The 25,000-nt window shown below is 46.3% G+C and overlaps 1 protein-coding gene across 4 annotated transcripts in view; it reads right to left on the minus strand.

Annotated features, from left to right (window-relative positions):
* The window catches only part of ZDHHC15 (zDHHC palmitoyltransferase 15), a 40,290-nt gene extending 15,680 nt beyond the window's left edge, over positions 1–24,610 (minus strand). For 2 of the 4 annotated variants that reach the window (XR_015793613.1, XM_088129285.1), the window contains exons 1-10: positions 24,402–24,607; positions 17,497–17,523; positions 14,750–14,844; positions 12,554–12,674; positions 10,374–10,443; positions 6,717–6,749; positions 3,625–3,745; positions 2,632–2,764; positions 1,377–1,503; positions 350–462 (exon numbers count right to left, since the gene is read on the minus strand). Coding sequence is in view for 3 of the 4 variants with exons in the window: in XM_088129285.1 (XP_087985411.1) it covers positions 350–462; positions 1,377–1,503; positions 2,632–2,764; positions 3,625–3,745; positions 6,717–6,749; positions 10,374–10,443; positions 12,554–12,674; positions 14,750–14,844; positions 17,497–17,523; positions 24,402–24,519 (958 nt within the window). In the remaining variant the exon portion in view is untranslated. Of the gene's footprint in view, positions 1–349; positions 463–1,376; positions 1,504–2,631; positions 2,765–3,624; positions 3,746–6,716; positions 6,750–10,373; positions 10,444–12,553; positions 12,675–14,749; positions 14,845–17,496; positions 17,524–22,289; positions 22,459–24,401 lie in introns of those variants that run through there. The other 2 variants (XM_088129286.1, XM_007427547.4) reach the window with 2 other exon arrangements.
* Positions 24,611–25,000: the final 390 nt, after the last annotated feature.

The following is a 25,000-nucleotide window of genomic DNA, read 5'->3' on the forward strand; positions in this document are numbered from 1 at the left end:
GGTATAGAGAAACCTTGACTTAATGGACCCACAGGGGGGTGGGGGGGAAATATCCACTATCTTTGATAGTTAAATCAGAAAGTAAATCGTCTGCAGCAACATCGCACCAATGACATACAAAGATGCAAATACAATTTCACCCCCTGCATCCAAAGTCTGCTGCACTGAGGTCCACACAGTGGAGTTTCTGCGGTATCTTCACACGTTTTTCAAATTCCACTTTGCACCAGAGGCCCCTTACCCCACAACAGCCCCCTCCTCCTCTCTGCGCCAACGGCTCATACTACGTCACGTGGCCTCTCCTGGGACGGCTACTCCCAGGCCGTCCCTGTGGCCTTCGTGCCCTTACTGTGCTGGCCGCCTTCTTCTGTCCCGTCTTCCTCCCACTGCTCCTCGTTTGCCAGCAATGGGTTCTGGGCTTCGCTCTGGGTTCGGATGGGGAAGCAGTGTCCGTCCCCTTGGCTGTGGAGGGAAAGGCAGCAGGGTGGTGAGGGTGGGGCCCTTGGAGAGAGGGAAAGTCAACTGACCAACGGCAGACCTGACTCTTCTTGTCAGGCGTCCCAGCAGACAGAGCAACAGACTCTTCCGATGCTTGCAAAGTTGCCTTCAGAAGCTCCCACATATAACCCAGCTAGATTAGCCACTTTTCTGCAGACAAGTATGAAGGCCGAGGTACGCCAACAGCAGCACCAGACATCTGTCTGTCTGTCTGACTACCTGCTCCAGAGCATTTTCATCCTGCCTTTTTGAGTCAATCACAATCTGGCCACTCTCTTTCCAGCCCCGAGATTGGGAGGTTCCTGCCCCCTCTCTCTGGCCAGCTTTGTCCCTCACGCTTGCTGCTCTGTGTCTAGCAGGACCCTCCAGATTAACCATTAGTATTTGCCATCTGAACTGCAGGGAGCGCAGGAAAGTACTCGGGCTGATGGGCACATATGGAATTTTGAAAGCCCGTTGTGGGTACATTCACAAAATGGCAGCTGTGGGAGCACAGCCAGTCACGAATAGGCTCTTCACCAGAAGGTAAACCGCCATGTTTGCATGAGGCCCCTTCTTTCCACCCACAGACACTGAATATGGGTTACTTTGGCCTTTTCGCTAGGCAGATGGGCACCCAAACTAAGAAGAGCAGCGTTCTTCTTAACAAAGATGTAAGAGGCTGCTGCTTTGCTTCACAGCAGACCAGTTTTCCATTGGCCTTTTTAAAATCAAAAGGAACTTAAAAACAAAGCCAGGTTTGCAGAGCATCCAGATGAGTTTCTGCAGGCCCACAGCTCCATGGGGCCCCTCCCCGCCTACGTAGCCCAGAGCCTCCCTTTCTAGATGGGAGCCCAAATTCTGTCCCCAGGGCTGATGGCAGTTTGGTTTCCACTTGCCTGGACATCACTGGGAACAACCAGAGCCTCTTTTCCTCCCCAAAGACCTGCTGGAGATTTTTGACAAAGCCGACGCTGAAGCCATTTTTGTCAGGGCCACTGGAGAACACGGGAGCCGAGAAAGCCTCTGCAGACAAAACACAAGGCTGTCACAGTTGCGGGGATGTGGACTTGGATGGGAAAGGCCTTTCAGGGGAAGCAGAAAAGGGCCAGCTAGAAATCAGCTGACATTTAACTGTCATCCTGAGGTTCAGCACAGGGAGGGCTAGCAAGAGAAACCGAATCTGGGCCACTGCATCTCACTGTTTTTGCAATCTAGTTTTTTAAGATGGCAAACAGGCTTTCCAAGTTTGGAAGGAGGATCAGTATCTATAACAACAGCTGGCTGGTCCAACTGCAGTGGTGCTTATAATTAACTGATCACAGTCAGTTGCAGGTCTCTCTCTTTTTTTTTTTAGATTTTTTTATCCTGCCTTTCTTATTTTTATATAACTCAAGGTGGTGAACATACCTAGTACTCCTTCCTCCTCCTATTTCCCCCACAACAGCAACCCTATGAGGTGGGTTGGGCTGAGAGAGAGGGACTGGCCCAAAGTCATCCAGCTGCCTTTAATGCCCCAGGCGGGAATAGAATCTCCTCCTTTCTAGCCTGGTCCTTCCATTGCTTCACTTGACTAATTTTAAATCATTTGTAAACCCACCCAGTCACATGGCATATAAATTTAATTAATAATAATAACACAACAATTGTTATGCCCTTGCCTGGGATGATCACAATTATAATAAAAAATAGGTAATACCTTTGATAAAGAAAAATATCAGTGGAATAAGAACAAGAACCAATGGTGGAAGCTTTACAGAGAGAGATCCAAACTTGAACTAAGGAGGAATGTCTGGGCTGCGAGAGCTCTTCAGCAGTGGGACAGCCTGTCTCCTGGAGTCGTGGGGGCTGCATCACTGGAGGGTTTCAAGAAAAGACTGAACAGCCATTTGTCTGGGGTGGTTTGAGGATTCTTGCAGTGGGCAGGGGGTTGGACTAGAAGAAATCCAAGGTCTCTTCCAACACTAGGGTTCCATGAATATTAAGAATTAAGCAAATATTAAGTGAAAAACACATGTGCGAGGATTCCAGGATGGGGAACTGGGGACCCATTCTTGGGTTTTGGAATGCCTATCAGTCAATTCGGTCGCAAACGACAAGCTGGTAGAAATCTGCCTTACCCACACTTTCTTACCGAGGAAATGAATGCCTTACCTAGAGTTGATCTGTTTTGACTGACGAGCCAGCAGTGGTAGCCAAAGAGGAACAACAGGCTGACCAAAAACATGATGGCTACAAAAAGAAGAAAGAGGACATGGAACCTGGAGCGCCCATTGGTTGGTTCTGCCTGCAAAGGAACGCAAAAGAGGATGAAAGAAAAGCCAGGGAGGAAGGCCCAGTGCGCACTGAAAGAGCATATGCATTCTTGTTTGCAGGTATGGCTGTGGAAGAGCTGGAGGACCAGGGAACGCCACTACCAGTCAAAAAGGACCAGCAGTAGGAAATCGGTTGCCCTCCAGATGGGGCTGAACTGCATCTCTCCCTGCATTCCTCACCACTGACTTCTCTGGCTAAGGCTGCTGGGAATTATTGTTCTGCTACCATGGGGGAAGGGCAATTTCTAGAGCAGCGTTTCTCAACCTCAGCAAATTTAAGACAGTGGACTTCAACTCCCAGGATTCTCCAGTCAGCACAGAGCAATACGATCCACTGTATGTCTTTATGGTAAATGGAAGGGGCACGACCTCGGAGAAACGAACCTCCCCAGCTTTGAAGGGTTACGGCAATCCTTTGCACAATGGCAACTATGTCAGAAATGGTGTATTATCAGACCCTGGGATCCACAAATGTCTTCTATCAGCTGCAGGACTTCTGTTCTTCCCGCTTCCCTTGCCTGATGCATTCCCTCAGGCCTTGGTTTGGGGGAGAGCACTGGTTTCTCAGTTGTTGTTTCCTTGTTGAGTGGGATCCTTTTTCAATGTCTTGAACTGACCCATCATTCTGATCCATCTTACACCTAAACAAGGGGCATTCTAGGACTCAGGCAGGCAGAATTTCCAATGCTACCAACTTAAGGCACCAAACATGGTTCTTCTGTTTGGAAACAGGCGTGTTCCTCACTGGGTCATACCGCTGGCTTTGATATAAGACCCCAGAAGATTTCAGACTCCAAAGACATGCAGAAAGTAACCAGGTTCCCCAACTTACTGTCCAATATTTGATGAAATACTTGAAGACGGTTGCTGCGATAAAAGTGCAGTACAACAGAGAATAGGCTAAAAACAGTAGGAAGAACTTGTAGTTAGAAAACCCGATGCAGTTGTTCACCCTGGAGAAAAAAAAATGATGAAAACAAGAAGAAAGGTGGAGTCAACACACATCTGGGGAAATGATGCTGTGAAAAGCAAAAGCAGGAAAAAGCACTCATTTCTCTGGTGGGGCCTAATGCCACACAACCGCCAGCTCATGGAAGAGTCCCCTGCCGCACAGTGCTTGGGCATGCTCCCCGCCTCCCTCCAGTCCCCTACAAGGTGCCCACTTGTTGGAAACAGGCGCTGCCAGCCTCTTACAGCCAATACAAGCTGCCCATTCCAGAAGCAGCTCGAGTTTCCTCCCCAGACATTGACTTCAGATCGAGGGTTAAATTACCCTCCAAACTGGGGCGTGTTTAGACCTTAGTTTTACTGCATTTTAGCCCTCACCTATCAAAGCTGGGATAGTAATTTTCTTCCCTAATAATTCTTTGTATTCTTCTTCCTCCTGGACATGAAATCCAAATATGAATGTCTCAAATCGAATTTTAATTTCAATTAATTTCAGAGCCCGGGACTTGACTGATCCCCTCCACAGTGTCCAGCTAATTCCTCCCTTTTGCTCAGCCTTTCAGTGGACAATGTTATGGAATACTTCGTATATTCCCTTGAATGGCAGACCTGTCTATATCTCCTGCGGATCCCGCTACCTTCAAGTAGATCTAAAGAGAGCGTGCTTTTCTAAGGCAGGGCAAAGTGTAAATGGCATGCGTGTGAGCAGAGGGATCATGCCTTTCACCTAATATTAGTAGCTCAATACTCGTCCCCTGCAAGACTGCTCTTCCAACTTCTCTAAATGCAAACTTTTAAAAATTTGTTTTACCCTATTGTTATAAGACGTTCATAATACATTATATTAATTTAGATACAGTGGTATTTATAGTGTTGGCTAGAGATTATTAACACTCTAATGTTTAGATAACGTAGACCATGAAAGATAAAAAGAAAATTAAAGGCATTACATCAGTATTAAGTATGATTTAAAATGTCAACATTAATAAGCATAAGATTATTCAGCTTTTACATCCAAAGCTGAATGTAACATTAAGAAGCAGCTGCAAATTACATCAAAATATTTGTGGCATAATAAAGGTTTCTGTCTTAAGCGGATTACTTAATATTTAATATTGTTACTTATTATTGTTTATGCCTGTTGAGAAAAAAAGGAAAGAGACAAAGCAAAATAGGCAACAACTAAAAAGAGAAAAAGAAAAAAGTTTAAAAAAGGCTATTTGGTTTCTAACGTCCCTCTTGTTGTACTTCTGCTGATTTACAAAGTTTATAAACATTCAGGCCCCCTTAGAAGCCAAACTGTTTGCCATGTTACGTGATATATTGTATATATGGGAACCATTCTTCCCTAAATTTGGTTAAATGTCTGTTGTGAATTTTGCCATTGCTGCGTATTCCCTAAGTTTAAGTTCCCAATCAGATAATTGTCGGAACTGTATCTTTCTTCCGGCATTGGGCAAAATTTATTCTCACTGCCATGAGCATGTATCTAAGTAAATTGTTTCTTGTTGATGTTTTCTGTGGTTATACCCAGTAAAAAACGTTGTGGTTTGATTTCAAATTTAATTTCCAAAATTTTCTGCATTGTATTATGTACATCTTCAGTTTTCTTGCACGTCCACCACATGTGGTAGAATGTTCCTTCTATTTCATGACATTTCCAACATTTATTACTGTATGATTTATCTATCTTGGAAATTATTGATGGAATTGTATACCATCTGTGAAACAATTTGTATCAATTTTCTTTTAAATTGTAGCTTGGAGTAAATTCTATAGATTTAATCTATACTTCTTCCCATTGTTGTACTGTGACTGTTTCTTTGAAATTTTGCATGTATTTTATCATACAGTGTTTCATTTGTTCTGTCTCTGTGCCATACCTAAGTAGGGGTTTATATACTGTATGTCCCCTAACAAATGGTATTGGTTTCGTATAGGTGTTTCAAATTCTGTCTTTTTTCTTAATGTCCCCCCTTCATTCTTAAGATCTGATTTTATCCTTCCAGTAATTTGTAAATACATCAAGTAATCACAGTGAAGGTGTGAAGGGATACGAGGTTTCACATCAATTATGCCATTTCACATACATAATGCATAATGGATTCATGGCACATATTTGCATGTATATTCCAGCCTTCACTGAAGAATTCTTGATGTATCTTTAATCTGTTCATTGAGTCAGAATGAACTATGCCTGCATATGTAACTACATTATTCTTACTGTAATTATCTCCAACATGGAAAGCATTTGGGAAGACATTCTGTGTCTCTACTTCTGTGGAGAGTAAGGGTCAAAGAAACAAAACCATGTGGTTGGAACACACGTGGCAGGTCTGCGTAGCTCCATTTATTGTGCATTGGTGGAAATCCAAATGCACCGAAAACATATTGTGGCCAATATACCAAGGTAAGGAGAACCTATACCAAGGTAAAATGAGAATTCCAGTTAATAGAAAATGAGATTTTGAATTTCCTTCCAGATTTGGGAAGGACAACAATTAAGACTGAACTTTTTTCCTTGAGGAGGAACACCCAGTCCTTCTTTCTGAGAAGTAGAAACAGAAGTAGTGTAAACCCACAACATGAATTCCATTTTCTTTTCACAGATAGTTCAAAAGCAGAAATTGATCAAGTCAACCTATTTCTAAAGACAGTGGTGATGGGACACAAGATTTTACATCAATAATGCCATTTCACATACATAATGCACAATGGATTCATGGCACATGTTTGCATGCTTCTCTGTATAATAATTTGGGTGGGTGGGTGGTTTTGCATGGATAAAACATGAGCCTTGAATGATTACTGGGGTAGCTGAACCGAAGTTGGAGTTCTGGATTTTAAGCAGTATTGCTGGAATGAGCTGGCCAGTTTCAGAAACAGCTACACCTCTGTCCTTGAAACACTTTAATGTGTATCTGATGGATTAATTAAATGGCCCTCCTCAAGAGAAGGGAACTCTGTTCCACTTACCATGGGCAATGATGGTCCATTTTTAACACGCACCTATTTAAAAGAGAAAAAGGTCAGGAACCACATAAGGAGGAGAAGAAGCAGAAACACAGACCCCTTTGTTCTTTTGTAGGTTCCTCAAAATCCAGGACTCTTTGTTTTTTTAAAGGTGATGTCATTTGTTAATGAACTATAAAATCCCCAGGTGGCAATTTGATTTCCCAGGAAGTCCATTCTGTCACGATGCCCCCTTGTGGGTCCTTCTGTTATTGCGCGAACACCACAGAGCACCTTTGTGTACCCCAGGTCTTGATTATCCTCTGAAAAGGGGATGCAACAGCTTGCTTCCAGCTTTACAATGAATAAGGCAGCCTGCTCAGACTAAAAGCCATGCGGAAAATTGGCACGGTATTATGCCAAGGGCGATATGAGATGAACGGCAAGAATAGAGAAGGCACATTCGTTGGTCATTCTATTCGCTGGCAATTTGTCTATTGGCAAAAATTCTAAAAAAGACTGTGGAGGGGTGAGATAGTTCTACCTTTTAAAAAGAAGTTCGGTGGCTGTTCTCTCGTTGGACCTGGGAGGAGATGGAACATTCTTGGAGAGTTTAGAACAGTGTTTCTCAACCTTGGGAGCTTGAAGGCGTGTGGACTTCAACTCCCAGAATTCCCCAGCCAGCATGGCTGGCTGGGGAATTCTGGGAGTTGAAGTCCACACGCCTTCAAGCTCCCAGGGTTGAGAAACACTGGTTTAGAATTTAACCTGCCCTCTAGAATCCTTGGTTTCAGAATCACTCACCACAATTAAAATCACAAGGGTTATGTCATATTTTGTTGCTTTAGCATATCCTTTAAAATATGCTTATTGGGTATGTATGAATGAACATCCTGTCTGCTTTACTCTTTGTATCAGTTCCGCCCTGACAGGCTTCTACAAGATTTTTTTTTTTTAAATCTGTTGAAAATTTTATATGTACATTTGCCAAGTCCCCTAACGTGTGAAATTTCTCTATCCATCTTTGAATAATTTATGTTCTTGTTAAGGTGACTTACACATTTCCCAATGCAGGCTTCCTTAACATATATTTCCTGGAAATACACATGAAGAAAGTGCTGTTTCTAAGCAACTTGTAGAAGTCTACCTTCCTTTTGCAAAAATGTAGATTTGCAGAGGGGGAAAGACAGATGCTAGCTGGATTCGGCACAAGCAATCTGTGTGGACGCCGAGGATCAGAATGCCAAAATGGGTGAAATCCACACCAAAAACCGCTTGACTTCCTTCATGTTTATTCCCTCATTTATTACTGCGTGGTTTTATAAAAAGCCATCGTAGATACTTTGTGGAAAATGACCTACAGCATGTCAATACAATCGCTTGCCCAATAGGAAGATGAACCTGAATTTAAAACAATCCCCCCTCAATAACCTATCGATAGAAACAAGTTACAAACACAAATATTCTGTGCAATGCCCAGCTCACCCATCTTTTTTTTAACCGTGGGTTGCCATCTTCAGCCCAAAGTTAGCCTGGAGATTTTGCCCTCCCCAACAACTGTGTACCTATATCTATACCTGGAACTCTCTCTCAGAAGCAACCCAACTAAAAATAAGGGCCAGGACAAAAAAAACCAAAAATGCAATAATAATTAAAATTATGTGCCTGCAAAATTAGATGCCTCGTTTATAAAATTACAAAAGTAATGGATTGTTTATCTGCATACAGCAATGATTCACTGTTGCACACACAAATCTCACTTCCACACACAAATCTCACTTCCACACACATACACAAACACACACACACAGGCAAACACAGACACACATTTCCTTCCCCTCCATTAGGCAGGAACAGCACAGGGGAAGAGATGGCGATAGGATGGGAGGGTGGGAGAAGAACAGCACAGAAGAGGGAAGGAAACAGCAAGGGGGGAAAATGGATGGCAATGAGGCAGGAAGAAGGGAAGGGGGAAGGAAGGGTGTTACAAAGGGTTCACCAGGTAAGGCTTTGGGTGTTACAAAGGGTTCACCAGGTAAGGCCTCACCAGGTAAGCATCACCTTTTCCCAAGCAAAAGCCCATCATTGGGCTAATTTTGCAAAGAGAGCCAACCCTGCCTGCAGTCCTTTGAACTCCATCATCTTCCCTACATGCTGTGCTTCTCAGCAAGTGTTAAGACAATCCCACCCCAATTCACAGCTAATAATTGGGGTGGGGTGGGGTGGGGGGATGTGTCTTCTGGGTGGTAAATACAGCAGGTAACATCCTGATATGCCCTTGGTCATCTAAATGTGTGTCAGTTCCCAACATTATGACCAAGACCCAGAGCCCAAGAGGATCCTCTGCAAATGAGGGACAGGACCAGGGTAAGACATTAGCAGGCTCAAACTGGAGAATCTGGCAGCAGAGATCATGTATATATTTGAGCTGGGAGATTGGCAGTGCAAAGCTTTCTTTGTACACATTCCTCATCTGCCACAACAATTGGCGTTTTGCTCCTGGGGAAAAACAAAGTGCTTCATATTTCAGGGAAATCAAACCAAACCTATAATTTGGCAACGCTTCCAAGCTGGCATGTCATTACTTTCCATCCATTCTAACATCCGCTAACAAGTCAAGGCATAACCCAGCAGATGACCACATTTTGCCTGCTCTCTTACAAACAAGTCATGCATTCCAGGCAGTGCGAAAGACAGATCCAATTAACTGCTGGCCTCTGTATTTTTCAAAAGGAGAAAAGCTATTGTTTCATTGTTCCAATGCACTTCATTATAACCAGACTGCCCAATTGTACCTTTTAACCCCAAAAAATCCCCAGGAGAAGAATGACATTGGGAAATTTACCAACATAGCTTCTTCCCTTCTCTCTCTATTCTTTCTTTTTTTGTTTTAAGTCCTCTTCCTCGAGTTGTATGAAAATTTAAAAAGTTGGCAATTTGTGACATTAATTGGTTCTAATACAGCTTTTCTGCTACTCTAGCCATTGTTGGGTTGTCATGTGGACAGCAACAATCTCAGACAGTGGTGATGTCCATGTAACAAACTCTATCCAAGTAAAAACTAGCACATTGGGATGAGAGTATCTTACAACATTTGAATGAATTTAAGATTTTCAGAGGCAAAAGGAAGGAATATAAAGTTGATTTATTTGATCAAGGTTAACATAAGAAATCTTTTTATGGAATTCTGGCAAACCTTTAACAGACTTTTTGGTGACACCAGGACTGAAAAGTAGATGTCTTATTTGCTTTTTAGATAAGGGATGGGTTATGGGAAGAAGAGATATTTGTTTGTAACCTTATACGGGGTGAAGAGTTATTAAGTTTGTTTATACTTCTTGTGACAGAGATCGGAAATCTTTATAAATTTCTTTTCTTTTTCTTTTTCTTTTTCTTTATCTTACTTTCTTCTTTTTCTTTTTTGCACTTTTTATTCTTTCTATTTCTCCTTCTCTCTCTGAATTTAATTTGTATTTGCTTTCACTATGGTAATGAAAATCTTCAATAAAAATGATGTGTATATGTAAAAAAAGGACAGGAGTGTCCCTGGGGGGTGATATATGTCAAAGAAGTTGCGCATTCAAAGCCCTGTCCCTTTTTATGTGTGCAGCCAAGAACATCCTGCACCAGGAAGAAACACTTCAAGCAGCATCGGTTATAAATGGAAACCAGCAAACTTACATAGCGCAAACTGAGCAATGGTGACAACGGTCAGGTTTGATGAGCTGACATCTGTCACAGAATCGAATGGCTGGAAAGAACACAGACAAAAATGCTCCTGGTTAATCATGACCATTCTCAGTGGGTGCAACTTCTCTCTTATAAGGTTGTTACAAGAATGACCAAGGCAGGATTTAGGGACTAGTTTGAAAATCGGAAGTGCCCTATATAAATCAGGGTGTCTATGATTTCAGGTGGCTGAGAGCTGAAGATTATGATGTAGAGATAAAGACTCCTCCAGGCTGAGCTTCATTCCCGGTGACCTTATGGACACATCCGCGTCACTTCTTGGCAATGACGTGGAAGTTATTTAACATTCCTAGATCAGAGCGGGTCCAATTCTTTCGGTTTTTTTTAGAAAAGCTTTTCAGGGGGTTCTATCACATTTGTTTTAGGTGAACTAAGCCTATCTGTTGTGTTAGTCCTTGCTGGATACCAACGCCAAATCACGATGCTGATTTTCCATGGATTTACCACTGAATTTCAGCAGTGTGATCCTGGGGACCAATTAAAAAAAGGGTTCAGGGAGGCATGTAGCTATTCACCCTTGATATAAATGCTGTTATTATTTATTCACCACCCACTCCTATGAAATCAGGAGCAAGAATCAGAAAATAAAACCAGTGCATTAAACAGTTGGAGAATTTTATATTCCCCAGCAAAAAAGCAAATATTAGATGAGCTATTCTCAATCTTGCGCCCTCCAGATTTATTTTGGATTACAGCTCCCAGAACTACCAGCCAGAAGGGCCAGTTTCCCCAGATCTGAATTCCTCTTCCCCAAAGGGGGAAAATACCCATCCCATCCTGAGTGCTACATTTCCAGCTGGCACCTGGCAACCACGCTGTAAATTTTAGCCAGGGTGAAAGTGATAAAACCAGCCAGGGAGAAGACCGTGATGCTGTCACTGGGCCCACATTCTCCAACCAAGATGGGGACCCGAAAGACCACAGCCTCTGGTGGTCCTTCAGTCCCTTCAGTATGGCACTGCTGGCAGCTGACAGGGCAGTTTTCGGCTTTGGGGAAAAAAAGAAGAAGAAATAAACACCAGTAGCATTGACTCACTACATCTATTTATTTAAAAAATAAATATCTGGCAGAACATTCCAGCCCTGGCCCCTTCAATGACATCCCCATCTCTCACGTGAAAGGGACTTGGGTCCCCCAAAACAGCCTGATAGGGAATGATCCAATGGACACGTATGGAGGCAGAACCTTGGTCCATGGAGTCAGAAAGGGTCTCCTCAGAGATCTCCAGAGTCTCCAGTGAAGGGGGGAGGATCCTTCGCCTGCTATCTCAGCTCCTTTAATTGAAAGCTCAGCAGCAGCAACTCTTTAGCAGCTGAAGATAGGCCTTCAAACGTTGGGGTGGGCAGGGTCACAGTGAAACCAAGTGCCATCACACGGAAGTGGGAGGAGCTGGCTTCTCCGGGTGAATGGGGCAGGAGTCTCTCACTACGGTTTCCCATCTCAAAAAGGCAGGAAATAGAAATTCAGTAGTAGAGTCAGAGAGGGTTTCAGAGTTCACAAACAAAAAGCAATTGGGGGGCATAAGTGGTTGTCCAATCCAGCCCCTTGCTCCTACCAACCTGGGACTCCTGCCTGCAAATCTGTACTCTGCAGAATTCAGGTTGAAACACAACAGGTCAAACTACAATTGCAAACCGGGCACTTTTCTGAGGAATCAATGCTGTCTGTGCACATGAATGCAAACCACCGACCATGAGCTCTCCCAGTTTCTCTTTTGCGGTTCCAGAGCTGAAATTGGCAAAAACAGTATTTTTGCCATAAGTGGGGTAGGGGATGAGGTGGAGATTTGAGTGATTTTAAGAGCTGGAATGAACGCCTGAAATTTTAAGGCATCTATTTGTCCTTCACCTTTCCCAAAAGAGCTAAATGTTTTGGCATCGCTGATTCTGATGATGCTCTTTGTCACCCCACTGCGACTGGGGCCCTTTAAAGCACCACAGTTTTATTTTAGAAAGGGCCGCTCCCCAGCTGCAATGAAGTTTTTTCATTCTAATTCTAACAATTTCCTTTGTCCTCGAGACCTTTAGGTAAAAGGTTGGGCGCAGGAACAGAAGGCTTTCCAAAAGTAGGTTGTCAGTTTGGGGTGCTGCTTAGCCCCTCAGTAACTAACCTCCATTCCCTGTTCTGGTGTAAACCGGCAACTTCCGTGCCATCTCTGCCAGTATCTGCCTTTGAACCTCAGGCCTTTCTTCATTCTCATAGCGCTCCTTGTCAGCATAGGACATGTGGAACTGGAAGGAGAAGGGAAAGAGTTAAACACACATATTGAAGAAGGTTTGTCTGACCTCACCTGGTAGTGAGAGACCACAGCTCCTTCCTGCTGTTTCCGGGAACATACAGCGGTGCTTATCCTCAGTTTCCCCATCTGGCGTCCTCAGATATTGTCAGCCCTTCGAGGTAGTCCAGACCAGGAAACCAAAGTTATGAATGCTGATGCTACTTTATTATAACGTTACAGTAACAGAATCTTGCAGGTCTGAATGCACCTCTCCCCTCCCTGCCTTTAGGTTCAAGAGAACTAGGGAGGGTCAAGTCTGAGGCGCTTTCTCAAATTACATTCCTGCTTTGGACTCAGATTTCTCTTATCTACCCATTGTCTTGGTTGCAGCTCTTCTTCTTGTTGCTCAAGGTCATTCTCACAGCCCAAGACATCTATGCTAGACTTCAATTCCCAGAATCCAGCACAGCAACTGATGGCTAAGAATTCTGGGAATTGCAGTCCAACACATCTGGAAGGCCTAACATTGGGAAAGGCTGCTCTACACTGAAAGGGAAGGGGGGTTAGTTCCAAGAGAAACCAATCAATCTATCAATTTACTCCCAATGTAATTAGTTCAATGAAAAAAGAAACAAACAAACCTAGGATGCACTGAAATGAATACTAAAACCCAGACATTTTTTTTTTAAAAAGGTTCACTGACCTACTGTGTCCTGCTTAGTCCTTAATTCCAACAGCAAATAACACTAGGGGTGGAGATGGCCAGAGGCACAGATGTGCTCCATGGTCTCCAAAAATGAAGCCACCTTCCATCCTTGAGAGATGATACCAGACATGACAAATGCTTATCTAATGTCAGTTTAGAAGAGTGAGTAGGGTCACATTCAACTTCTCTGCCCATTTCCCTCTGCTAGGATCTTGTGAAGGCCAATTATTGGTGTCCACCAGACAGCCAACCTTTTTGCTACCAAGATGGCTGATTCCACAATTAAAATATAGCAAAAAATGACCAGGCCATCCCGATGATTTCTAGATCTGCAGGGATCCCAAGATGCTCTGGGAACAGGCATATTTAGCTGCCTGTGAATCTATGCAGCTTGCAGAAGACAGAAAACCAATCAGCGCCTGCCCTTGTGGGCCAAGGGATGAGCACCAAGACGTCTTGGCACAAAAAATGCCTGATGGCCAACAAACAGTGCCTTGTCCTCCAATGTCAGTTTTGTGTTGAAAAAAAATCCCTCCCCCCCCTGTAAATATTACAAAAAATTACACTACTGGTATTTCTGCTTGGTGGTGAAGGACCACCAAGCAACTTATACTGTCATCCATTTGGATCTATTTATCCAATCCGGATGTCCAACCATCGCTTCAGGACAACAAGAGTGGATGAACCAGACATTCTCGTTGATGTCTGCACAAACCACATCCTTGCATCACAACACAGCAAAATGCTTCTGTGGTGGAAGACACTGCTTGTGATGGGACTTTTCTATTTGAAGGAAACACAGAGGCTGTCATAGGGGAAAGCTGGGACTTAGCATGATGCTAAGTGCCCGGCCAGAGCTTCATCTGATCTCCAGGGAACTCAACTCCATCTACAAGTGAATCTGTCCCATTGTCTGAAGGAGAAGCTGGGCTCTCTCCAATCTGCAATTTTGCAACCAACAGCCACTGATGAAAAACAGGGTGCTAAAGATAACTGACCTCAAGAGATGTGATTCCTGCGCCTTTTAGATTTTAGCCTTTTCACGGCATTGCTCCATTTTGTTTCAGGATCTAGTACCCCATGGTTTAGAATGATAGCTGCCCCCAAACCGATTGACTTGCTCTCTGTGAGGGCAGATCTAAAGTTATGATGAGAGGAACTGTCTATATTATCCCTGAGTTGTACGCCACTTCCATTTTAGTTTCTCTCTTTATTTCAGCCTTCCCCAGACTAGATTCTTTCCAGACGCATGGACCAACTCCCAGGATTCTAAGTAATGGCCATGCTGGCTTGGAAATTCTAGGAATTGAAGTTCACACATCTGGAAGGCACCCAGCTTGGGGAAGTCTGGTTAGTCCCTTTATAATGTTCCTGAGTTTTACCTTTTTGTCCGGTTGTTGTGGGGGAGTAAATATAGACTTCCAATATGTCCATACGAAAAATACAAAGATGATATGGAATACGGTGAGGTAGGCCGCTAAAGAAGAAGAAAAGCATTAACCAAGGAAGCAGAAATGCTCATTTTTCTCCCAACCCTTTAAAGGAATCCTTGACTTTCACAACAGACAATATAAAACCTCTCTTAAAGTGACTCCTATGCTTAAGATTGAAAGGGAGATACTTCAGAAAAAATGGCCATGCCATGAAAAAGCAAGATACATTTCTCTCTGTATGGTGAGCCTTGATTTCTGCAACTGGCCAGGGTTACGAAAAGGAAACGATATAGTTTAATATTCCTTCCAAGTCCAAACACAAGCTGCTGGGGGGGGGGAGAAGAGCAGGGATTCAATCAAGAAAGGGACTATGTGGGAAAGGAATATAGTCCTTTCCCAACTCCAGAACTGCTGTTTATGTTGGGAAGAGGGCTCCTGCTCCCCCTACATAGGGAGGTGAACTTAAAATGGAGCCAGTGGCCAGAGATGATAGACGTTCCTTTTTTGGAAGTGTTCAAGCAGCACCTGTGGGACATGATTTCATGTGGGTTCCTGCTCTAATCCAAGGGTTGGAGTTGAGGGATTCAATGATTCTAAGCCTCTACCAGGAGAGGGTTGCCACTGAAAAAATTGAGACTTTCTGATACAGGTAGTCCTTGCTTAATGACCACAATAGAGACCAGAAAATTCGTTGTTAAGGGGGGCAGTTGTTAAGCGAGTCACCCCCAATTTTACAACCTTTTTTGCAGCTATCATTAAGCAAATCACCATGCCTGTTAAGCAAATCACATGGTCATTAAGCGAATCACACGGTTCCCCATTGATTTTGCTTGCCAGAAGCCTGCTGGAAAGGTCGCAAATGGCGATCAAGTGACTGCAGGACGCTGTAGCTGTTGTAAGTGTGAGCTGGTTGCCAAGCACCCAGATCGCAATCATGTGACCATGACAGTTCTAAGTGCCAGGACTTGTTGTAAGTCCCTTTGTTCAGCACTGTTGTAACTTCAAACAGTCACTAAACAAATGGTTGTTAAGTAAGGACTACCTGTAATTCAAAAAGGCAGAAGAGGCAATTGATTCCACAGCAGCCTCCAAAGATCTAGCCTGGAATGAGGGAGACAACTTGAGCTAAGATGACTTCAGGGGTAGCAAGGCCATGAAGTACTCCCAATGGAGATAGTGGAAAGCCACTGGCTGTCAGAGTATGCATTCGTGGGCTAAGGCAGGGGTGGCCACCTATGGCCGAGGGATTGCATGTGACTCCATCCCTCCTTTTGCAGGTTTAGGGAACATGCTACTTTCAGACTTTCCTTTTTGAAATCTGGACCATAAACAGTTAAATCATGGCTGGGAATCCAAGAGCTTTGATTACTATTATTTAATACAAGGAAAGTAAAAATTACAACACAAGAATTCCAGCAAGTACCTTGCTTTTAAATCAAATTCCTATATATGGGCAAAACTCTTGTCTTTTTCCTCCCTTTCAATGCCGTGAGCTGGATGCCCCCCTCTTTTGTAACAGAGGGCCAGTTTGGACCTGTTTGCTGTTTTGATAATTGACACCCCTTTTATCGTGAGAAGTAACTGTTACTAGCACTAAGATTTTGTGTCCCACCATCAACTCCTTCCTGCCAATCCTTACAGGAAACCAAAGAAATAAGGGGAACCGTGACTTAGAACATCTTAAACTAGATGTTTGGGAGGGGGGACCCAAGCCTCCCCAAATGTCCTCATCTGCTGTGAGGACATCCTTGCCTGTTCCCAGGGCTGCCAAAGATACAAAGGGCTGCTGTCTATATTCACTGAATTCACTGAATTGGAACATTGAGCCCACAACTCTTCATTGGATTTGGAAACAGCAGCTTTCCAAAGATTTAGATACTCTGCCAGCTCAGCTAATTCAGAACGTTAAACAAAACGAGAGAAGTTATAAAAATGCATGTGCTTTACATCAAGTATGCACTGATTAGAGCATACTGCATTTTCTCTGAAATTTATTTTGCTGCCTAAGGCCTTCGGTGAGCTTCCTGGCCAGCAGGAATTGAAACCCGTGTACCACAAGGCCCAGCCTCTCCCTTGCAAGTTCCCTTAATTAGCTGAGTGCAGCCTAGTTCCTCTTATATCAGTCAAGGAGTGGTGGAGACTTCCAGGAAGTATCAGTCTTATTTTAGGCAGGGCCTGGGGACACTTTGCATTTCCATGAGCCTCAACTGCAGTAGAGGTTGAACCGTCCCATTGTTGAGAATGAACTCTGTCTATACTGGGCTAATCCTACGGGATGATTGTAGAAGGGGATTGCAAAGAGATCTAGAGCAGAACATAGCAGGCACAACTTCAGGAGGAAAGCTGCAGAATTATGACTATACTAGGGTTAGGGTAAGCTTTGCTGGCTAGGGATGATGGGAGATGTAGTTTAACCCATCTGGAACAACATGGTGGAAAAGGCAGCTTAAGTTATGACGTGTAGGAGTTGGAGGTGAAGAAGGGTCCCCACCTCCACTCTGCTTACGTGCATGTAAGAGCAGCTTTGCATCCAAACCATCTTTCTTTCCCTTCAACAGAGAAAGAGTCATTCCGGTTCAACGTGGTTTCTCCTTCCCTTACTATAAATGGCAGCTTCCCCACTTGAAACAACAACACACCAGTGTTTTGAAGTAAGAGCAAAGCACAAAGATCAGATATAATAAATATCCACACACCTTTTTCTACAGAGTTGGTCAGAGTCACTGAAAGAGAAAATAAAGACATCTTCAAATGACATATAAAGGTTGCCACAAAGAAATATGTTTACAATCATGCATACATTGACTGTGTCTGAAAGGAACACAAATTAATTTTTAATTTACTGGTCATGTATTATTATATTGTTAACTCCACTGCACTGATAATTGCGTCTTCACTTGATTGACACCTCATCACGTTTGGTTGGACAGAACTTCCATTCATTCCAAGGGTGCTTGTCTTTCAAGACAAGAGAAAGAAACCCCAGAATATACACCTGGAGACTGCAACCAAAAGCCAACTGTCTTTTCTGCTGTGTCACAGCTGCTATACTGCAAAAATCACTTGCCATGCTCAATCAAAGCTGCCTTTATAATCCTACTCTTGTCAAAAGAAGGTGGCTTCCATTCTCAGCAGATATACAGTAACAGGTCGAAGCAAGAAGGGTTCTACCCTTCTTCTAAACTGGACAAGAAAAGGGCATTGTGAGTTTAAAAATATTTTGTTTATCCCATGTTCTTTCAAGGTGGCATTCTGGATTTGGTCACATTTTATCCTCACAACCTTTAGGCTGAGAAGATCTCCAAAGGTTAAGCTGAGCATGGAGGTAGAATAGGGTTAACATTTTTAACAACTTGAGTGCTGGTATGCCGAGGTGCTTTTTGAGGGGGAGGGCAGAAAGAAGTCAGTGATGGCTCTCAGCCTTTACCTGGACAATCACAGGGCTGTCATGAAAACACACAAAGGGCACACATCTGTGCACTACTTAATGCAGGGCTACGCAGCTGACACTTGGACTCAAATTTGGAACCAGATATCCACAAAGCCTGCTGTGAAGTGGTGATGATAAGCATCAATGGGTGAAAGTGACAGGTCTTAGTAATTAACCCTACCACCCCACCTATTCCCCCCCCCCCCGGAAATGATGTGGTGGCACGCATGATTCGCACAGGAAAAAATCAACTGGAGGTGAAGAAACAGCAGAGGAAACAGGGGTATGGCAGGAAAGGAAGCACTGAGCACCACAACTGCCATTGTCTGTTGACAACCTCATTGAGATTCAGGAGATGGTTGGGAGAACAAGAGCAAATTCCTCAGTTATTTGGGAAGAGAGCAGCTAGCTCCTTGGTTCATAGAAAAGCCTATATTAAGAAACTGAAAAATGATCTGCACTAATGAACTGAAAGATCATTAATCAAGATTGGGTTCTGAAGTGAAAGCGATCTGGTTGCAGAAATTTCTGTAAACCTATCCCATTTCCTTTCAATAGCCGTATTAGACAATTCGGTGAGAATCTTGCTGCTGGCTGAGTCCGCTGCCAAGAGCTTGACCCAGCTCACCTACTGGGCTCCTGCTGGGCACAGCACCAAGCCCAAATACTCTGTTCTACAACTGCTTGAACTCCTGAAACTGTTCACCCCACCGTTGGTCTCCTGGCTGTATATTCCTTCTGCCAAACCTGCAAGATACAGCCTCACGCTCCCAAAAAAGATCTGAAGGAATGGTTGTGGTTGACAGCAAGTTCAAGCAGCCTGCCATGTCAAAATGGCCTTCTGCAACTCTTTCTTAAATTTGCATTATTTTGTGTGGCTGCAATGGAGAGGACTTTGGGCTCTGAAGACAAAAGGACACCGGATGCCCCGTTAATGAGTCCTTTTAAAATTCCTTCAGTTTGGGGTATCTGGTACAAAGAACTTCTGGGAGGCACTCTTCTGGGAAGGCTGCACCTTCGTCTTATCCCTCAGGAGTGTTATGGGTCCCTTCTGCCGAGACGCAGAATCCCTCTGCCGGGTACAATCTCTCCATATAAACAAAAGCAAGGGCTTCCCACATCGCTGCTAGCCAAAGTAAACGAGCAAGGCAAGGCAAACCTTTCGGGGGCAGTGTGTGCACACACGTAATCTGAAAAACCGAGCTGGAGGTGAATTAAGTCTCACGCATAGCTCATTCTCTGCCCATCGGTGATGTAAACTCAGCTTTAATTAACTCTATCTGTGTGATTTTCAACCAACTACCAGCTGCTTCCAGCTGCGTTAAATTCAGGTGTACTTGGAGTGGCTCACGCTTGCTTTGGAACAATTTTACAGCCAAGGCTGTTCCCTACTTAATGGAGGTCAGCTTGTGGGACTGCGGTTGACTCTGCTGGTCTTCTCTGGTGCCATCAATGAAGAGGAAGGGATGTTTCTACCTTTGTAGCTCCCTGACAGCTCGTTCTCTTTCCGTTCCTCTAGCAAGACTACACCAGTCCACCCTCATTCTCATGTTCTGGCATCATCTGCCACCTGGGTGCTGGGACACGGCACCCCTGGAGTCTGGCTTCTGCCTCACTTATCCAGCAAAGGTCGGTAATGTAAAGGGATGAGCTACTCCCCAGAAACCAAGACCTTTACTACCACTTTGGTGTTTTGCTCCAATCTGCCTAGGAGGCCACAAGAGGGATGAGAGCAGAAGACGGAACTGTGTTGCAGGTGTGTCCCAACTATGGAACTTGGTTCTAATAGATTAGATTTATAACTTCTGTGAAGCAAAACCATTGACGGGAGATACCCTGTTTTTCACATGACGCAAAAAGAAAATCTCTAAGAGAATGGATGGACCCACTCAGAATGCTAAACATCTCAACGTTTACTCCCCATGGCAAATACAACAGGGATAGCTTGTGGCACTGATCTGCTCCTTCCCCATTTTCCTAAAAGCCGAACAAACATACAACTCTTGGCCGTCATTATGTTACCTATCACAGGAAATAACCCTCTCTCAAATACACAATCCAAGAATAACACACAAATGGGGAAGACTGTTTTGCATACAATCATCAGGTAAATTCAGAAGAGTCGAACCAAAATAAATACAATTCCAGCATAAGGATGATTCCAGCAAATGTAATTCCACTGCACAGAGAACCAGCACAATGGTTAGGATACTGAAGTAGGACCAGTTTCACTTTCAGTCAGATTCACTTTTGGGCATGAAAAACCGCGGACCCCTCACTTTCAGGCAGAACGTTGAGATATTCCTTGGAGCCAAGTGCTAAGAGTTCCTCGGAAGATAAGCACTAACCACAGATAGACACTTCCTGGGTTTTTACCACAAGGAAGAATGAAACTGACTAGATGCTTGTAATAGTCAAAGTGAATTTTTTCCCTCAATTTCCTTGTATCCAAGCCATCTATTGACCGTGGCCTGACTATGTGCTCAGGGTCTTGCCCAAGGAAATGTTGTTTGTGTGCTGGACCAGGCTCCGCAGACTTTTAATAAAAGTATTGGAAACTTCACAAATTGGGTCCTGATTACTCAGGGACACACCTGAATGTGGTCACTTACATGAGCAAGAAGGGAGAAGTGACTGAGGAAACTCAGGGTTTTTTCTCCAACAGAACAAGGAAATAAAATATTACCCAACTGTAAGAGAGGAAGGCAGGGTGGAGAGGCTCAGTTACAGTGGTGATGGGGGCACCATTGAAAGGCCTGAAAGACCAGGTTAAGGACAGTTCATCATGGAGGAAATCTATCTATGTGGTCACTAAGAGCTGACTCCATCAAAATCAGAAAGGCAGACCAAAGAGCTGTGCTGGGAGCAAATCTGCCCTGTCATTAAATTAGCTCCAAGGAAAAGACAGTCAAGAACAATTAAGCTGCCTTTCTACTTCAATCTGCCAATATAGACCAAAGTCCGCCTTTAAAAAAAAGAAGAAGACAGACTTCATCCAGCAACAAAGCTGAGGGCCATGTCGTAACCTGATGTGGAACCCAGGTTTGCACATAATACACAATTGAAGATATTATTTTTTTTCCAGAGTTTCCAGTGTGATTCTTCCCCCCCGCCCCCAAAAAAGGCAGGCAAATTCATAAACAGGTTTGGAAGCCTACTAAGTCTTGAAGAGCACTCTTCGTTCATTAGAAGAGCAGGAGGAAGAGGGGGGGGGACATTTTTCTTTTCTCTCCTGCAGGATGAAATGTTGGGAGGGACCCAGCTCTCGAAAGACCCCGTAATCAGAACTAAAAGGATTAAGTAGCGCCCCTTCCTTCTCCCAGCCTACTTCCCCCACCCAGTGCAGTACAGTGCTCAAAAGTGCAGCAACTCTGGATGCTTTTGATAAAGGGGGGGGAAAACCCTCCCCAAATGCTGACATACTCTCTAGTACTGTGATATACTTTAAAGCAGGGTTCCTCAACCTTGGCAACTTTAAGACGGGTGGATTTCAACTCCCAGAATTCCCCAGCCAGCTTTGCCGTCTTAAAGTTGCCAAGGTTGAGGAACCCTGCTTTAAACAACTGAGCATGGCAACAAATATCAAGTGCCAGGACTCAGCTGTAAAAATCCCATGACCACCGGAGGGCAGCAGAGATGTGAACAACTCTAGCTCACTGCTGCCCCGTAGTGGTCATACACTTCTTTGCAGACTAGGTCTGAGAACCCTAATATAACAGCAGGGCTTGCCTTAATGTGAGAAGACTGGATTCACATCCTCCCAGATGGCACTAAATCACTGACTCCGATTTCCCCATACGTTTCCTCCTATGGAGATCTGCTTTGCCTCCCCAAAGTCCTGCACCAGGTTCACTGCAACTGTCCTCCTCATCCTTAGAATTATACTGCCGCTGTAACTTTTAATTGCAGCTTTTAAAAGTCACGTATAAAATCTTTGAATGACCTAAATCAAGTTGTTCTGGCCTATATTGGGTTTTATTACTCTTTGCTACCGTTACTTCAGTAGAGGATTGCAGAATTCAGTTTTTAAAAATCAAACAGGACCTGCCCCAAACTCACCAGGTAACTTTAACAGAAGTACCAATAGAAGAGAATACATGTAGCTCCGGGTTGAACTGGTCTTAATCCTCAAAGTTAATCCCCTCTTGCAATGCTGTGATAATCACACACTGGGCTACCTTAGCAGATTGTTGTAAGAAAAGAACGCGGCTGCCTGGGTTCACACAGCACCCCAAGTCATAATCAAGCTGCACTGGGCAGGCTTCAGAAACGATGGGGAAGAAATGCTTCGACCCTAATGCAAGCACAGCATCTCTCTGCTAAAGAAAACCACCTTGGTTTAGGCTTCTGCAGGATGCTGGGGGGAAAGTCAGGATTTTTTAAGGAGTCACTCCTTAAAGTAAATGGGACTCTTTAGGCAGCACCTTCTTTTCAAGCTCACGTGGAAGCCCCAAAAGGCTGAGCTGCTTTAAAGCAGCAGAGAGGTGCAGCCTGGACACGAGGCCGGAAGCACTTCTTAGGAACCTGTCCGAAGCGTGCACAGCCCTATAAACTAACCACACCAGCTGGGTTCACACGAATACTGGTTCTGTCTGCACAGCACATTTACTGGTTCCAGGGGAGGGATGTTAGGGGACCGGGCGAGCCCCCTCCTCGAATCAAAAGGCCCAAGGATTATCCCAGAGGGGCTAGTTGGGGTTTAAAGCAATTGCTTGTGGACAACCACGTTGCTCTTCCCGCTTTCAGCGCAGAGACAAGCTCCTAAAGAGCCCCCCAAACACCCCCACTTCTTGATTTTGCACACCCCATGCACCTACAGGTGGAGTTGCGTAAAAGGAGGTGGGAAGTACCAACCCACTACTTTTTTTGTTTGCAAGGCAAGAAGAGCCGGGACAGGTTTGTTGGGTTAGGATGCCTCGACGAAAGACCCACGCAGCCCAGTGGGGCATCCGCCCCCAGGAGCCGCCGGGGCACCAATGCCCGGGCAGCAGCCAACCCGGTCGGCGCCGTCCTTGGAACAGAGCTCCCCACCCAGCTTGGCCGGCCTCACGCCAGCCGGGCTTCCCGGGCAGCCCCAGGGCGCGAGGAAGGGCGGCATCAACGGCCTCCTGCCTTCCCCAACGGGCTTGAAACAGACCCAAGTGGGCGGCACAGACAGAGGGCAGCGGGGCCCCACTGGCCCCTCCCTGGGAAGACCCGGGACAGAGCGCGGGACAGCGGGGTCCTGCCCCTCCGAGCTGGGAGTCAGCGCCCCCGCACCCAAAGATCTCCAGGCGGGACCCAAAAGTCCCCAGAAGTCTGGAACTACAGCCCCCATTGTCCTCAGTCCCCAGACAGACAGCTGGAGGGCAGGAGAGTTGTAGCCCAGCGCAGCTGGAGGAGGGAGGCCGGGCCGGGGAGGATGGGAGTTGTAGCCCAGCGCAGCTGGAGGAGGGAGGCCGGGCCGGGGAGGATGGGAGTTGTAGCCCAGCACCGCTGGAGGAGGGAGGCCGGGCCGGGGAGGATGGGAGTTGTAGCCCAGCACCGCTGGAGGAGGGAGGCCGGGCCGGGGAGGATGGGAGTTGTAGCCCAGCACCGCTGGAGGAGGGAGGCCGGGCCGGGGAGGATGGGAGTTGTAGCCCAGCACCGCTGGAGGAGGGAGGCCGGGCCGGGGAGGATGGGAGTTGTAGCCCAGCGCAGCTGGAGGAGGGAGGCCGGGCCGGGGAGGATGGGAGTTGTAGCCCAGCACCGCTGGAGGAGGGAGGCCGGGCCGGGGAGGATGGGAGTTGTAGCCCAGCACCGCTGGAGGAGGGAGGCCGGGCCGGGGAGGATGGGAGTTGTAGCCCAGCACCGCTGGAGGAGGGAGGCCGGGCCGGGGAGGATGGGAGTTGTAGCCCAGCACAGCTGGAGGAGGGAGGCCGGGTCGGGGAGGATGGGAGTTGTAGCCCAGCGCAGCTGGAGGAGGGAGGCCGGGCCGGGGAGGATGGGAGTTGTAGCCCAGCACAGCTGGAGGAGGGAGGCCGGGTCGGGGAGGATGGGAGTTGTAGCCCAGCGCAGCTGGAGGAGGGAGGCCGGGTCGGGGAGGATGGGAGTTGTAGCCCAGCGCAGCTGGAGGAGGGAGGCCGGGCCGGGGAGGATGGGCCCAGGAGCCAGCCAGCGCGGGAGGCCGCTCCGCCCGCCGCGCCCTCCTACCCAGGCAGAGCTCGACGACGTAGGCGTAGTAGGACCAGAGCACCACCAGCGCGATGATGAGGACGGGCACCCAGCCGAAGACCCGCTGGCAGCACCGCAGCCCCCTGGACAGCGCCATCCCCGCCGCGGCGCCCCTCCCGGGCCCGGCCAGGCGGCATCGGCGCTCGGCAGAGCGGGACTGGGGGCGCGCCCCCGCCCGCCCGCCGGCTCTCTCGCTCGCTCGCTCGCTCCGGGCTCGGCTGCTGCGCCTGGAGGGGGCGGGTGGGCGGGAGGGCGCGCGCGCGCGCGCGCGGAGCGACGGGAAATGGAGTGCCGGCAGAGCGGCCGGGCCGCCAGGCAGCCTCCGGGAGCGCCCGAGAGGCCGCGCGGACGGGGATCCTGGCAAACTATGAGCCGCGTCCGCGGAGGGGCCCGGCCGATGCGGGGCTTCTCTCGGAAGGGCGGCTGCCGCGGCTCCTGACCGGCGCGCGGCTTTGCGCGACTCCCCGGACTCGGCCGAGCCGCCAGCCCGCCTGGCGCGCAGCGAGCGCCGCGTTCCCCCCGCCCGCTAAGCCCGCGCGTGCCGGTGGCGGAGGCGGAGGCGGAGGCAGCCCCGCAGG

This window comes from Python bivittatus, unplaced genomic scaffold (genome assembly GCF_059951505.1).
Source record: "Python bivittatus isolate LINGU-HERP-01145 unplaced genomic scaffold, Pbiv_v1 ctg000790_np1212, whole genome shotgun sequence".
Taxonomy (NCBI): domain Eukaryota; kingdom Metazoa; phylum Chordata; class Lepidosauria; order Squamata; family Pythonidae; genus Python; species Python bivittatus.